This window comes from Acanthamoeba castellanii (assembly GCF_000313135.1).
Source record: "Acanthamoeba castellanii str. Neff unplaced genomic scaffold scf7180000084777, whole genome shotgun sequence".
Lineage (NCBI taxonomy): Eukaryota > Discosea > Longamoebia > Acanthamoebidae > Acanthamoeba > Acanthamoeba castellanii.
In genome coordinates this window covers 1,301,196-1,310,779 of record NW_004457712.1, presented here as the reverse complement: position 1 = coordinate 1,310,779, position 9,584 = coordinate 1,301,196, and the positions used below count along the sequence as shown (strand labels likewise).

General features: G+C 58.9%; 5 protein-coding genes across 5 annotated transcripts in view; 2 read left to right on the top strand and 3 right to left on the bottom strand.

The window, feature by feature from the left end:
• The window catches only part of ACA1_296270 (deoxyribosephosphate aldolase), a gene marked incomplete at both ends in the record, with an annotated part of 2,400 nt that extends 167 nt beyond the window's left edge, over positions 1–2,233 (top strand). The window contains 8 exons of the mRNA XM_004368227.1: positions 143–370; positions 507–613; positions 715–922; positions 984–1,073; positions 1,445–1,544; positions 1,643–1,801; positions 1,886–2,002; positions 2,115–2,233. Coding sequence (XP_004368284.1) covers positions 143–370; positions 507–613; positions 715–922; positions 984–1,073; positions 1,445–1,544; positions 1,643–1,801; positions 1,886–2,002; positions 2,115–2,233 — 1,128 coding nt within the window. The remainder of the gene's footprint in view (positions 1–142; positions 371–506; positions 614–714; positions 923–983; positions 1,074–1,444; positions 1,545–1,642; positions 1,802–1,885; positions 2,003–2,114) is intronic.
• Positions 2,234–2,380: 147 nt separating this feature from the next.
• ACA1_296260 (uncharacterized protein) lies at positions 2,381–3,401 on the bottom strand (the record flags this gene model as incomplete). Its single annotated transcript, XM_004368226.1, has 3 exons — positions 2,381–2,524; positions 2,594–2,664; positions 2,738–3,401. 3 exons carry the CDS (start codon positions 3,399–3,401, stop codon positions 2,381–2,383), a joined length of 879 nt encoding a protein of 292 aa, XP_004368283.1.
• Positions 3,402–3,714: 313 nt separating this feature from the next.
• Positions 3,715–4,981, bottom strand: ACA1_296250 (Rasrelated protein Rab-32, putative; the record flags this gene model as incomplete). Its single annotated transcript, XM_004368225.1, has 6 exons — positions 3,715–3,936; positions 4,018–4,103; positions 4,240–4,377; positions 4,467–4,550; positions 4,677–4,739; positions 4,858–4,981. The coding sequence occupies 6 exons, from the start codon at positions 4,979–4,981 to the stop codon at positions 3,715–3,717; spliced, it is 717 nt and encodes a 238-aa protein (XP_004368282.1).
• A 611-nt stretch (positions 4,982–5,592) lies between these two features.
• On the top strand, positions 5,593–7,782 carry ACA1_296240 (uncharacterized protein; the record flags this gene model as incomplete). Its single annotated transcript, XM_004368224.1, has 7 exons — positions 5,593–6,250; positions 6,397–6,597; positions 6,684–6,800; positions 6,891–7,108; positions 7,194–7,260; positions 7,359–7,464; positions 7,557–7,782. 7 exons carry the CDS (start codon positions 5,593–5,595, stop codon positions 7,780–7,782), a joined length of 1,593 nt encoding a protein of 530 aa, XP_004368281.1.
• Positions 7,783–7,948: 166 nt separating this feature from the next.
• On the bottom strand, positions 7,949–9,512 carry ACA1_296230 (zinc knuckle domain containing protein; the record flags this gene model as incomplete). The annotated part of the gene is made up of 2 exons (XM_004368223.1): positions 7,949–9,121; positions 9,282–9,512. 2 exons carry the CDS (start codon positions 9,510–9,512, stop codon positions 7,949–7,951), a joined length of 1,404 nt encoding a protein of 467 aa, XP_004368280.1.
• Positions 9,513–9,584: the final 72 nt, after the last annotated feature.

The following is a 9,584-nucleotide window of genomic DNA, read 5'->3' as shown; positions in this document are numbered from 1 at the left end:
TTTCCATTTTAGGGATAATATTAGATTGTATATTATATGTTATTATATTATCTATTATTATGCGTTATTCTTATTTTTAACTAATATATATTTTAAAAAAATCGAAACCACGACAGTGATCGACCACACGCTGCTGAAGCAGGAGGCGAGGGAGGCCGAGGTGGCGAAGCTGTGCCAGGAGGCGTTCGAGCACAGCTTCGCCGCGGTGTGCGTGAACGGCTGCTGGGCTCAGTTCGCGCTCCAGACCCTCCGCGCCCTCCACGCCCAGTCGCCCGACAAGCAGCCCGTCAAGGTGGCCTGCGTGGTGGGCTTCCCCTTGGGCGCCAGTACCTCCGAGACGAAGGCGTTCGAGACCAAGCAGCTGGTCGAGGTGCGTCTCTGAACCCGTCGGTCGTTTCGAGTGGTCGTTGTCGCTGACTTGTTGTGTGTGTTTGTGTTGTCGTGTGTGTGTCGTGTGTGCCGTGTGTGTGTGTCGTGTGTGTCGTGTGTGTGTTGAATTTGGGCAGCTGGGCGTGGATGAGATCGACATGGTGGTGAATGTGGGCCGGCTCAAGGATCAGGCCTACGGCTACGTGCTGGGCGACATCAAGGCCGTCGTGACGGCCGCCACAAGGTTCGACGCGTGTGCCATGTGCGGCGTGTGCGATTTGTGTCGTGTGTGTGTGCCATGTGCGGCGTGTGCGGTGGCGGCACTGATGACGGGCGCAATGGCAGAGCTGATGGGTCGCAGGCGGTGGTCAAGGTCATCCTGGAGACGGGCGCGCTGACCCGCGAGGAGATCATCGACGGCTGCCTGCTGTCGAGCCTCGCCGGCGCCCACTTCGTGAAGACCTCCACGGGCTTCAACGCGGCTGCTGGCGGCGCCAAGGTGGAGCACGTCGCCCTCATGAAGAAGGCCGTCGGCGATCGACTCCAGGTCAAGGTACGTACTTGCACTGCCCACCCAGCCCAACGCATGCATTGACGAACTGCGCGCGACACAGGCGTCTGGTGGCGTGCGGAGTGCCGCCGACGTGCAGGCGATGGTGGCTGCTGGGGCGTCCCGCATCGGCACCAGCTCAGGAGTGGCCCTCGTGAGCAACGGCCAGGCGCAGGGCTACTAAACTCTCAGCGCGTGCGCGTGCGGTGTTGCGTGTGCGGTGGTGCGTGTGCGTGTGCGGTGTGCGGTGTGCGTGTGCGTGTGCGTGTGCGTGTGCGGTGTGCGGTGTGCGGTGTGCGTGTGCGTGGGAAAGTACCGCGATGTCGACATAAAACGCGTTTACGTGCTTTGGGTTTTGGTTGTTGGTGATTGAAACTCGAGAACAGGAAGCAGCATGGGAAACGACGTAGGCCGCATCAGTGCTAAGGATTTTGAGGGGGTGGAGGACTGTACGCTTCTCCTTCTCTTTTTGCACTTCTTGAGTCAAGATGGAGGAATTGGGGGGGGGGCGCAAATGGCTTACAGCCTCTTCGATTTCACAATGTAGTCACGGAGGCTGAGCTGCACAAGCTTCACCGTCGTTTCCAAAAGCTCGACAAGGACGGCTCTGGGAGCATCTCCGCAGGTAAGTTTCACTTCTCTCTCGCTACACTTCCATCTCCAGAGATTTGAGCTTCGGCCGTTCTGTCATGAATCCTCCTCTCAACGAATGCGCTCCAACAGATGAATTCCTGTCGATCCCTGAGCTGGCTGGCAATCCACTGCTGAGTAGGATCATAGCCATATTCGACACCAACAAGGACGAGGAGATCGAGTTCACTGAGTTCGTCAAGGCCCTCTCCACCTTCACCAACAGGGACAACCTCGAGGGCAAGCTGCGCTGTACGATGTCTCCCACTTCCCTCTCTCCTTCGCCTCTATCGGTCCCGTTGGGCCACTCATCGTACGTGGTTGTGTGCGGCGCAGTCACTTTCCAGGTGTACGACATCGACAACGACGGCTTCATCTCCAACGGCGAGCTGTTCCAGGTGCTCAAGATGATGGTGGGCAGCAACCTCACCGATGCCCAGCTCCAAAACATCGGTACATAGCTCCTGCGCTTCTGTCTTCAACAGCCTCACTCCCGCGAGAGCTTCGTCGTTGGTCGTGTGTAGCTGATGGTGTTGTACAACGTGCTTTCAATCATCGTGCTCAGTGGACAAGACGATCCTGGAGGCCGACGAGGACAAGGACGGCAAGATCTCCTACGAGGAGTTTGTGAAGCTCATCACCAACACCGAGGAGCTCGGCGCCAAGCTCACCATCACCTTGTAGTAAGTTGTATAATTTTCCCTCCTTTCCAGCATCATCAGATCTTCTTCTTCTCCACACCGTCTACTTGATCTTTGTCGTCGTGGTCATTGTCCGTGTAGTCAAATCGTAAGCGTTGTGGTGGTTGTGGGCATCGTTGTTGTTGAAGACTTAGATGGGCTGGCCGTCGGCGTTCTTCCACGGCACGCGCTCGCAGTCGTCCGACTTGTACTTGCATCGCACGAACTTGTCATCGTCGTACGAGCCCGGGCAGTAGAAGCCCTTGCCCTGCTTCTTCAGCCGGCCGCCGAAGCACTACATCGACAAAGAGATGGAAAGTTTAGATTGTGAAGCAAATGTCAATTACAACAAGGCGAGCCGTACCGTGGGGCAGCGAGGAAGACAGCCGTTCTTCACACAGTCACGAATGCGGCTGATCAACTCACCCTTCGAACCTGCAGACGTATGGCCCAAACAATTACACAAAGAAAAAAGAAAATGTCGGCCAAGATGAGGATGTGAAGGTACCGGTGACGACTTGATCGTTGGAACGCAGACGCTCCTTGAGCTCATCGACCTTCATGCCGTTGAGGGCGTCCTCCTGGTCGTCGGCCAGCTTGGCCGCACCGCTCGACTTCTGCTTCTTGGCGGCCGGCTTGCCCTTAGCCTTCTTGCTCGACTTCTTCTTCTCTTCCTCGCTCTCGCTCTCCTCGCTTTCCTCCTCCTCTTCTTCACTCTCACTCTCCTCCTCGCTTTCCTCTTCAGATTCGGATTCGCTCTCATCTCGCTTCCTCTTCTTGCTGGCCGCGGCCTTCTTCTTCTTGGCAGCTTCGGCGGCGGCCTTCTTCTTCCTCTTGGCCGCGGCCGCCAGCTGCGCCTTGCGTCGGCTGCTCACCCCGTAGTCCTCATCGTCATCGTCGCTCGATGCAGGTCGCGCTCGTCGGCTCTTGCCCGCGGCCGGCGAGTAGCGATCGGGTCCCACGCCACGCCTCGATCGCCCGCTTCGTCGGGGCTCGACCGTCGTATCAGCCTTCTTCGCCTTCTTCGACGTCGTAGCGGCCTTCTTGGTCGTCGATTTCTTCGTCTTCGTGTTCGCTACTTCGTCAGTCTCGGCCTCCTCATCCTTGACCTCCTCCTTCTCCTTGGTGGCGTCCACGTCGGCCTCGCTGTCCGTACCCTTCCTCTTCGGCATCCTCCTCGATCGGCGGTGTGGGCTGCAGCAGTGAATGATTGCAATCAGATCGTTCCGTTCCCTTTCCCTGCGGCCGTTGGCTGGGCCGTTGCATTTAATTTATTCATCATTTTCCCGCCCACGGCCTTCACTTCAGGCAGCGAGCACTGTTGATGAAGGTGGTGTGGCCGGTGTGGTGCTATAGACGATGTGTTGATTGTTTGGTTGTTGTATGCACACGTGGCACAGTCATCCGTATGTTCACTCTCTCTTGTCCCCCCGCTCCAGTGCTCACCAGCTCCAGCTCCAGCTCCAGTTTCTTTCCTTTCTCTCGCTAACAGCTGCATCCGCCGCCGTCGTCTTCGTACTTGCGGATCTCCTTCTCGTCCAGGGTGAGGTGCATGCTGTCGGTGTTCTCCGGTTGTGGTCCGTTCTGGTAGTTGTGGATGATGTGGTTGATGAGGAAGGTCATGGCCTTCTCCACGTGCAGGTTCTCCTTGGCCGACGTCGCGAACCACCCGATGAATCCGTTCTCCTTCGCAAACTCCTCCAACGTCTGGCACGACGTAACGCGGTTAGTGCGCGCACAGTGTGGGTGGTGGTGGTGGGTGGTGGTGTGCCGTGGTGGGTGACTTACTCGTTCGTCGGCCTTCTTATCGCCGAGGAGATCCACCTTGTTGGCCAGCAGCACCACCGGCAGGGCGTCGCCGTTCCACAATCGAACTGCGGCGTGACCGCATCATCACAATCGCGTGAGACACGCAACACTGTGTCGCACACGACACGGCACACGACACCACGACACGCGACACACGCGACACGACACACGCGACGCGTAAAGAGAAGAGGAGCGGCGTACTCTTGGAGTCGATGTCGCCCTTCCACTTCTTTACAATGTCCAGCGATTCCTGGAGCGGTCGACCGAGGTCGAGCACCACGAAGCCGCCCACCGCATCACGGTAGTACACGCGCGTCAGGTTGCCGTATCGTTCCTGACCTGCGGGTCGGTCGGTCGGTCGGTCGGTTGTTCATGTTTAGCTGATGGGGCTTGTCCTGGTTTATGGGTGGTGTGGGTGGTATGGGTACCGGCAATGTCCCACAGCTGGAGGTGCACCATGGAGTTGTGGCCCCATTCGAGGCTCTTGAGCGCAAAGTCGACACCTATCGTGCCTGTGGGGGGGGGGTGCCACGTGTAGCGACGGGGTGAGTGGACAACAACCGTGTTCATTCTTAAAATAAAATGAAATACAATCTCATTCACAAATAAATGCAAATTAAAAAGTGCAGGGTCCTTACTCTTGTAATTGTCGGAGAATTCGTTGTCGCAGTAGCGCTTGATGATCGACGTCTTGCCAGTACCTGGAAATCAAACAAACATGTTCATTTGGGAGGGGGCAGAAGAATGAGCGATTTGCTCACAAAAAATCATCACAAATGGGCCGTTGATGGCCTTCAACTGGGGGTCTGGTGGTCGTACCCATGTTACCGACCACGAGGATTTTATAGAGGAATTCTTTTTTCTGAGCCGCAGGCAACTCTTTGGGTGCACCTCCGTTGGTGTTGCTTCGTGCTCGTGGTGTCGTATGTCCTCCGCCCTCCATCTTTCCCTTCTCTCGTGCTTGCCGTCGAGTTGCGTTCGGTGGTGTTGCTCTGATCTCTGCTCGGCGGTGAAACCCGACCACGGCCATTACTCGGCGAGTCGTCGAATTGTCAATGAGTTCTCATCAAAAACTATGAACCACCGCTCGCCGTAAATTTCAGTTTCTTTTTCAGCTGGTTGGCTACAACCGAAGGAGCACTGGCGGTGGGTTGCGCACGAGTCTTGGCGCTGGGCACGTCACCTGGTCCCGATCCTACCCAGTGCCGACGAGGAACACCTTTTGCTTCCGACTTCAATCGGCTTCATCTTGACCACGCAAGGAGCGAAACGTAGAAGAAAGGCACGAGCAGGAGGGCCTTCGTTCAGTCATTGTCGCTGCAAAAGGGCACACAGCCAAAGGTCTGGCCACTGCGCTGAATCGCAGGAATTTTGGAGTAAAATTTCAGACAAAAAGAGGCGTTGTTGGGCGAACAGCATCTTCGCATTCCATTTGCATTTCTCTTTTTCAAGAACCAACCACTCCAACGACACATCCTCGCCTTCATCATCTTCAATCTCGCCCTATCCCTCTTGTGAACAGAAAACCGAAAAAGCGTGCGAGGAGCGATCAACATGGATTTTGCCAAGCTGCTTCGTTTGGGCATGGAGGATGATACAGTCAAAATTAAAAAGGAAGACCTGCAGATGCTGCAGGAGATGTTCAAGGGGAGCGACTTCACCGCCTCGGTTTATGCGACCGTGCTCAAGGAGAACCAGGGGAGCCTCGACTCAGCCGTTGATACCCTCCTCAATTTGGCCAACGACCCTCTTCTCGATGAACGCAAGGAACAACAGGCGCCCCTCACCTCAAAGCCCATCGCCATCGACATGAAGAAAGAGGCTTCGATCGAGGAGCTTCTCGCCGACGAGCAGGTTAAAGGAGATGACCAGCAACCAGAGGTGATGCTGTCACCTCGCCATGCCTTGCCCATGACAGACCACCAGCTGGAGCAGGAAGACGCCAGGCTCCTCGAAGAGATGCGACTACTCGATGAGGAAAAGCGGGTTGGCCCTCAGCTGGGCTCCTCACCAGGCGCTGCCATTTCGCCTCGCCTCCACCTCGTCGCCTCACCTGCCCACCTCTCCGCCTCGCCCATCTCGATCCCACCTGCTCCCATCGTCTCTCCTCCCAAGGAGGTGCTCTCCGTCCTGCAGACTCAGGAGATCATGTCCAACGAGCTCGCACTCGCAGCTGTGGCCCAGCCTTCAAGCGACGCCTCGGCCCAAGCAGGTACGTAGCTGTTCCCAGCCCTCATTCCCCATTCTCCTCGATCTCCGTTCGTGTAGCGCCTCATCATCATCATCATCTTTTTCATCTTGGCTGATCCGCATACTGTGGTACGCGCGTGTGCTCGTTTGTGTGTCATGTGTGCGAAGTAGAAAGGAGCCAGGAGGTGCAGCAGGAGCCCACGACCGCCACGCGTAAGCTGGTGTGCCCGACCTCGGCCCGGCTCGGTGACGTGGTGGGCGTGAGCTGGGACCTCGGCCCCGGATGCGAGCCCTCGAGCGGGGACTGGATCGGTCTCTTCAAGCAGAACCAGCCCTCCAACACCCAATACGTGGTCTACAAGAAGACTGGTACACTCTTACCCTCTCTTTCTCCACGTCTTCATGAAGGCCTGCGTCTGCGAGACCTGTGGTGCTAAATGTCGTGTTATGTCCAGGAGGCGAGAGGCGAGGCATTCTGGACGTGGCCGCTCCTGGGGTTGGCACCTGGGAGTTCCGCTTCTTCCCCAACAACTCCTATGACTACGTCATGAAGAGCAATCTCCTCATCGTTGGTAAGTGCGCACGCACGCACCACTGCACACGCACCACCGCACACGCAGCGTACAGTTGGCTCATGAAGGGTCGGTTCTGGTTCTGTGCAGGCCCGCAGCTCGAGCTGGAGGCCTCGTTGGCCGAGAACGGTGAGACGATCGAGGTGTCGTGCAAGCTGCTCAGCGGCCAGATGAACCCGCGCGACTGGGTCGGCCTGTACAAGGTGGAGACCTACCACAACAAGGAATACCTCGACCTCCGATACGTGGGCCGCGACGCCGGGCCCTGCCTCTCCTTCCCCGCGCCCAAGACCCCCGGCCACTATGAAGTACTGCTGCGCCCCCCCCCCAAGGCAGCGCACACAAACCTCATCTCAGAGAGTTGACTCACGTTATCGCTCCCCCCCTCTTTAGTTGCGCTACTTCCCCACCACGTCTTCGTACAACGACGTCGCGCGCAGCAATTTGATCACCGTCGAAGGTACGCACCCGCCATCGATGACTTGTGTTGACACATCTTCGAGGAGGCGGCGACCGATCGCACCAACGACTTTTCTTTTCTTCCCACCCATCAAGCAGATCGCGATATGGTGATTGCCACCCCGTCGCGCGTGGTGCAGGACAGCGGTGACCAGTTGGTGGCGACGTGGCAGATCTTCTCGGTCCCCACCTCCAAGTGGGATTGGTACGTTCTTGCCCGTCTTCTTCTTTTCCCATCATCATCATCGTCTTCTTCTTGTTGATGTTGTTGATGTTGATGGTGTTGATGGCATGCAGGGTGGGTCTGTATCCGCTGGGCTCGTCGACCTACGTGGAGTACCACTACGTGGACCCGACCGGTGAGCCGAGGTGCACCTTTGCGGTGCCCAAGGAGCCCGGCCAGTACGAGCTCCGCTACTTTGCGTCGGCCACGTCTTCGTTCCTGGGCTCGGCCCAGCAGCAGCGCCGCAGCACCAAGGTCACCGTCCTCCCCGCCACTGCCCAGTCGCGGACCACCTTCTAAGCCTCTCCACCCCGCCCCAATCCCCCGCCTTTCTCGCTGTACATACGCCTGATCACATGCTATGTTCATAGGTTTTTTTGTTTGTATGTCACGTCATTCACAACATGTTTTCAACTGTAAATACATCAAAACATTACACCATCATCTTCGCTCCCGCCAGACCTGTTCAACTGTTTCTGGGGCGGAAGGTGCGGGCGGAGGAAGGCAGTGGTGGGATCGGCCGCGGTGGTGGTCCGAAGGGCGCGGGCGCGGTGGTCCCGAACCCGGTGGCTGGGGCCGCAGGTCGGCCAACGTAGGGCGACTGCGGGGCGTAGGCCACGTGACCACCACCACCACTGCCGCCGTACACAGGGGTGGCCGCGCCATAGCCTTGATGATGATGAGGATGCATCGGCTGTGCCACGGGTGCGGCGTAGGGTGGAGGGGGAGCGGCGTAGAGCGGGGCCGACGCCACCGGTGCGTAGCCACCGTACGAGGTCGTGTAGGGCGAAGAGGCCGTGTAGGGCGAAGAGGCCGTGGAGGCAGGGGCGTAGGCGGGCGAGGCAGCTGGCGATGCGACGTAGGCGGATGCGTAGGGTGAAGGGGCAGTAGCAGCAGCGTAAGGCGGCGGCACCGGTGCCTGGTGGTGGACATAGGCGGGCGGCTGCGCGGCGCGGGCGAGGGAGGGGCACTCCTTGGCCGTGTGTCCGAACCCTTCGCACAGCTGACACCGGAAGAGCGGCGCCGGCGCCGGCGGCGGGTGATGGTAGCCGGCAGCTGTGTTGTGCGGCAGCAGTGGCACCGGCTGGTGGTGTTGGTTGTGATGCGGCGCCCAGGACTGCCCTCCACCGCCGCCATAGTAACCGTCGTCGTCATCGTTTCGTCCTCGCTTTCGGGCGCCTCTGTTGTCCCGCTCGTCTCGGTCGCGGTTGCCGCCGCCGCCGCCGTACGGCTCTCTGCCCATGTGGTGGTGGTGGTTGTCGTGGTGGTTGAACCGATGATTGCTACGGTCGCGGTCCCGCTCCCGCTCCGACCACGACGATGACGAGTGTCGCCGGTTGTTGCTGTGGTGGCTGTGGCCGTCGCTGTTGCCGTGGCGTTGTTGCGCGTGGTTGGCGGCGTTGTTGCTGCTGTTGCTGTTGTGCGGCGCGCCGGCCTCGGGCGGTCGGACGAAGGTCTGGTGTTTGCGGCCGGCCAGGTGCTCGTGCAGCTTCTCGGCGGTGAAGCAGACGACGTCGCACTTTTCGCAGTAGAAGTCGTACCGCGCCTTCTTGCTCGCACGCGTCTCCGCGTGGCCGGCGCCGACCGGCGGCGGCGGCGGCGGCGGCGGCAGCTGCTGCTCCTTCGCCTTCTTCTCGCCCTGCACGTCGGCACTGTGTCAGAACACCGACGCGCGTCGTGTCGTGTGTCGTGTGTCGTGTGTCGTGTGTCGTGTGTCGTGTGTCGTGTGTCGTGTGTCGTGTGTCGTGTGTCGTGTGTCGTGTGTCGTGTGTCGTGTGTCGTGTGTCGTGAAGCCTAACCTGGTAGTCGTGGTAGAGTCCCATCGACGAATTGTCGCTCTTCCGCAGTTCCCTGCGCGAGGCGCACAGCGAGTGATCGCTCGCGAGCTGCACCAGCAGCTGCTGCTCCGCCGACAGCTTCTCCTCCTCCGGCTGCTGCTGCTGCTGCATGAGCTGCTGCTGATCGTACTCCTCCACCACCCCGTACACGTCGTCCACCTGCTGACGCGACACCCCATCGACGTCCACCATCGTCGTCGTCGTCGCCGTCGGCAAAGTCGATATTTCGACCGCCGTCGCCGTCGCCGCCGTGGCAGCCGCAGC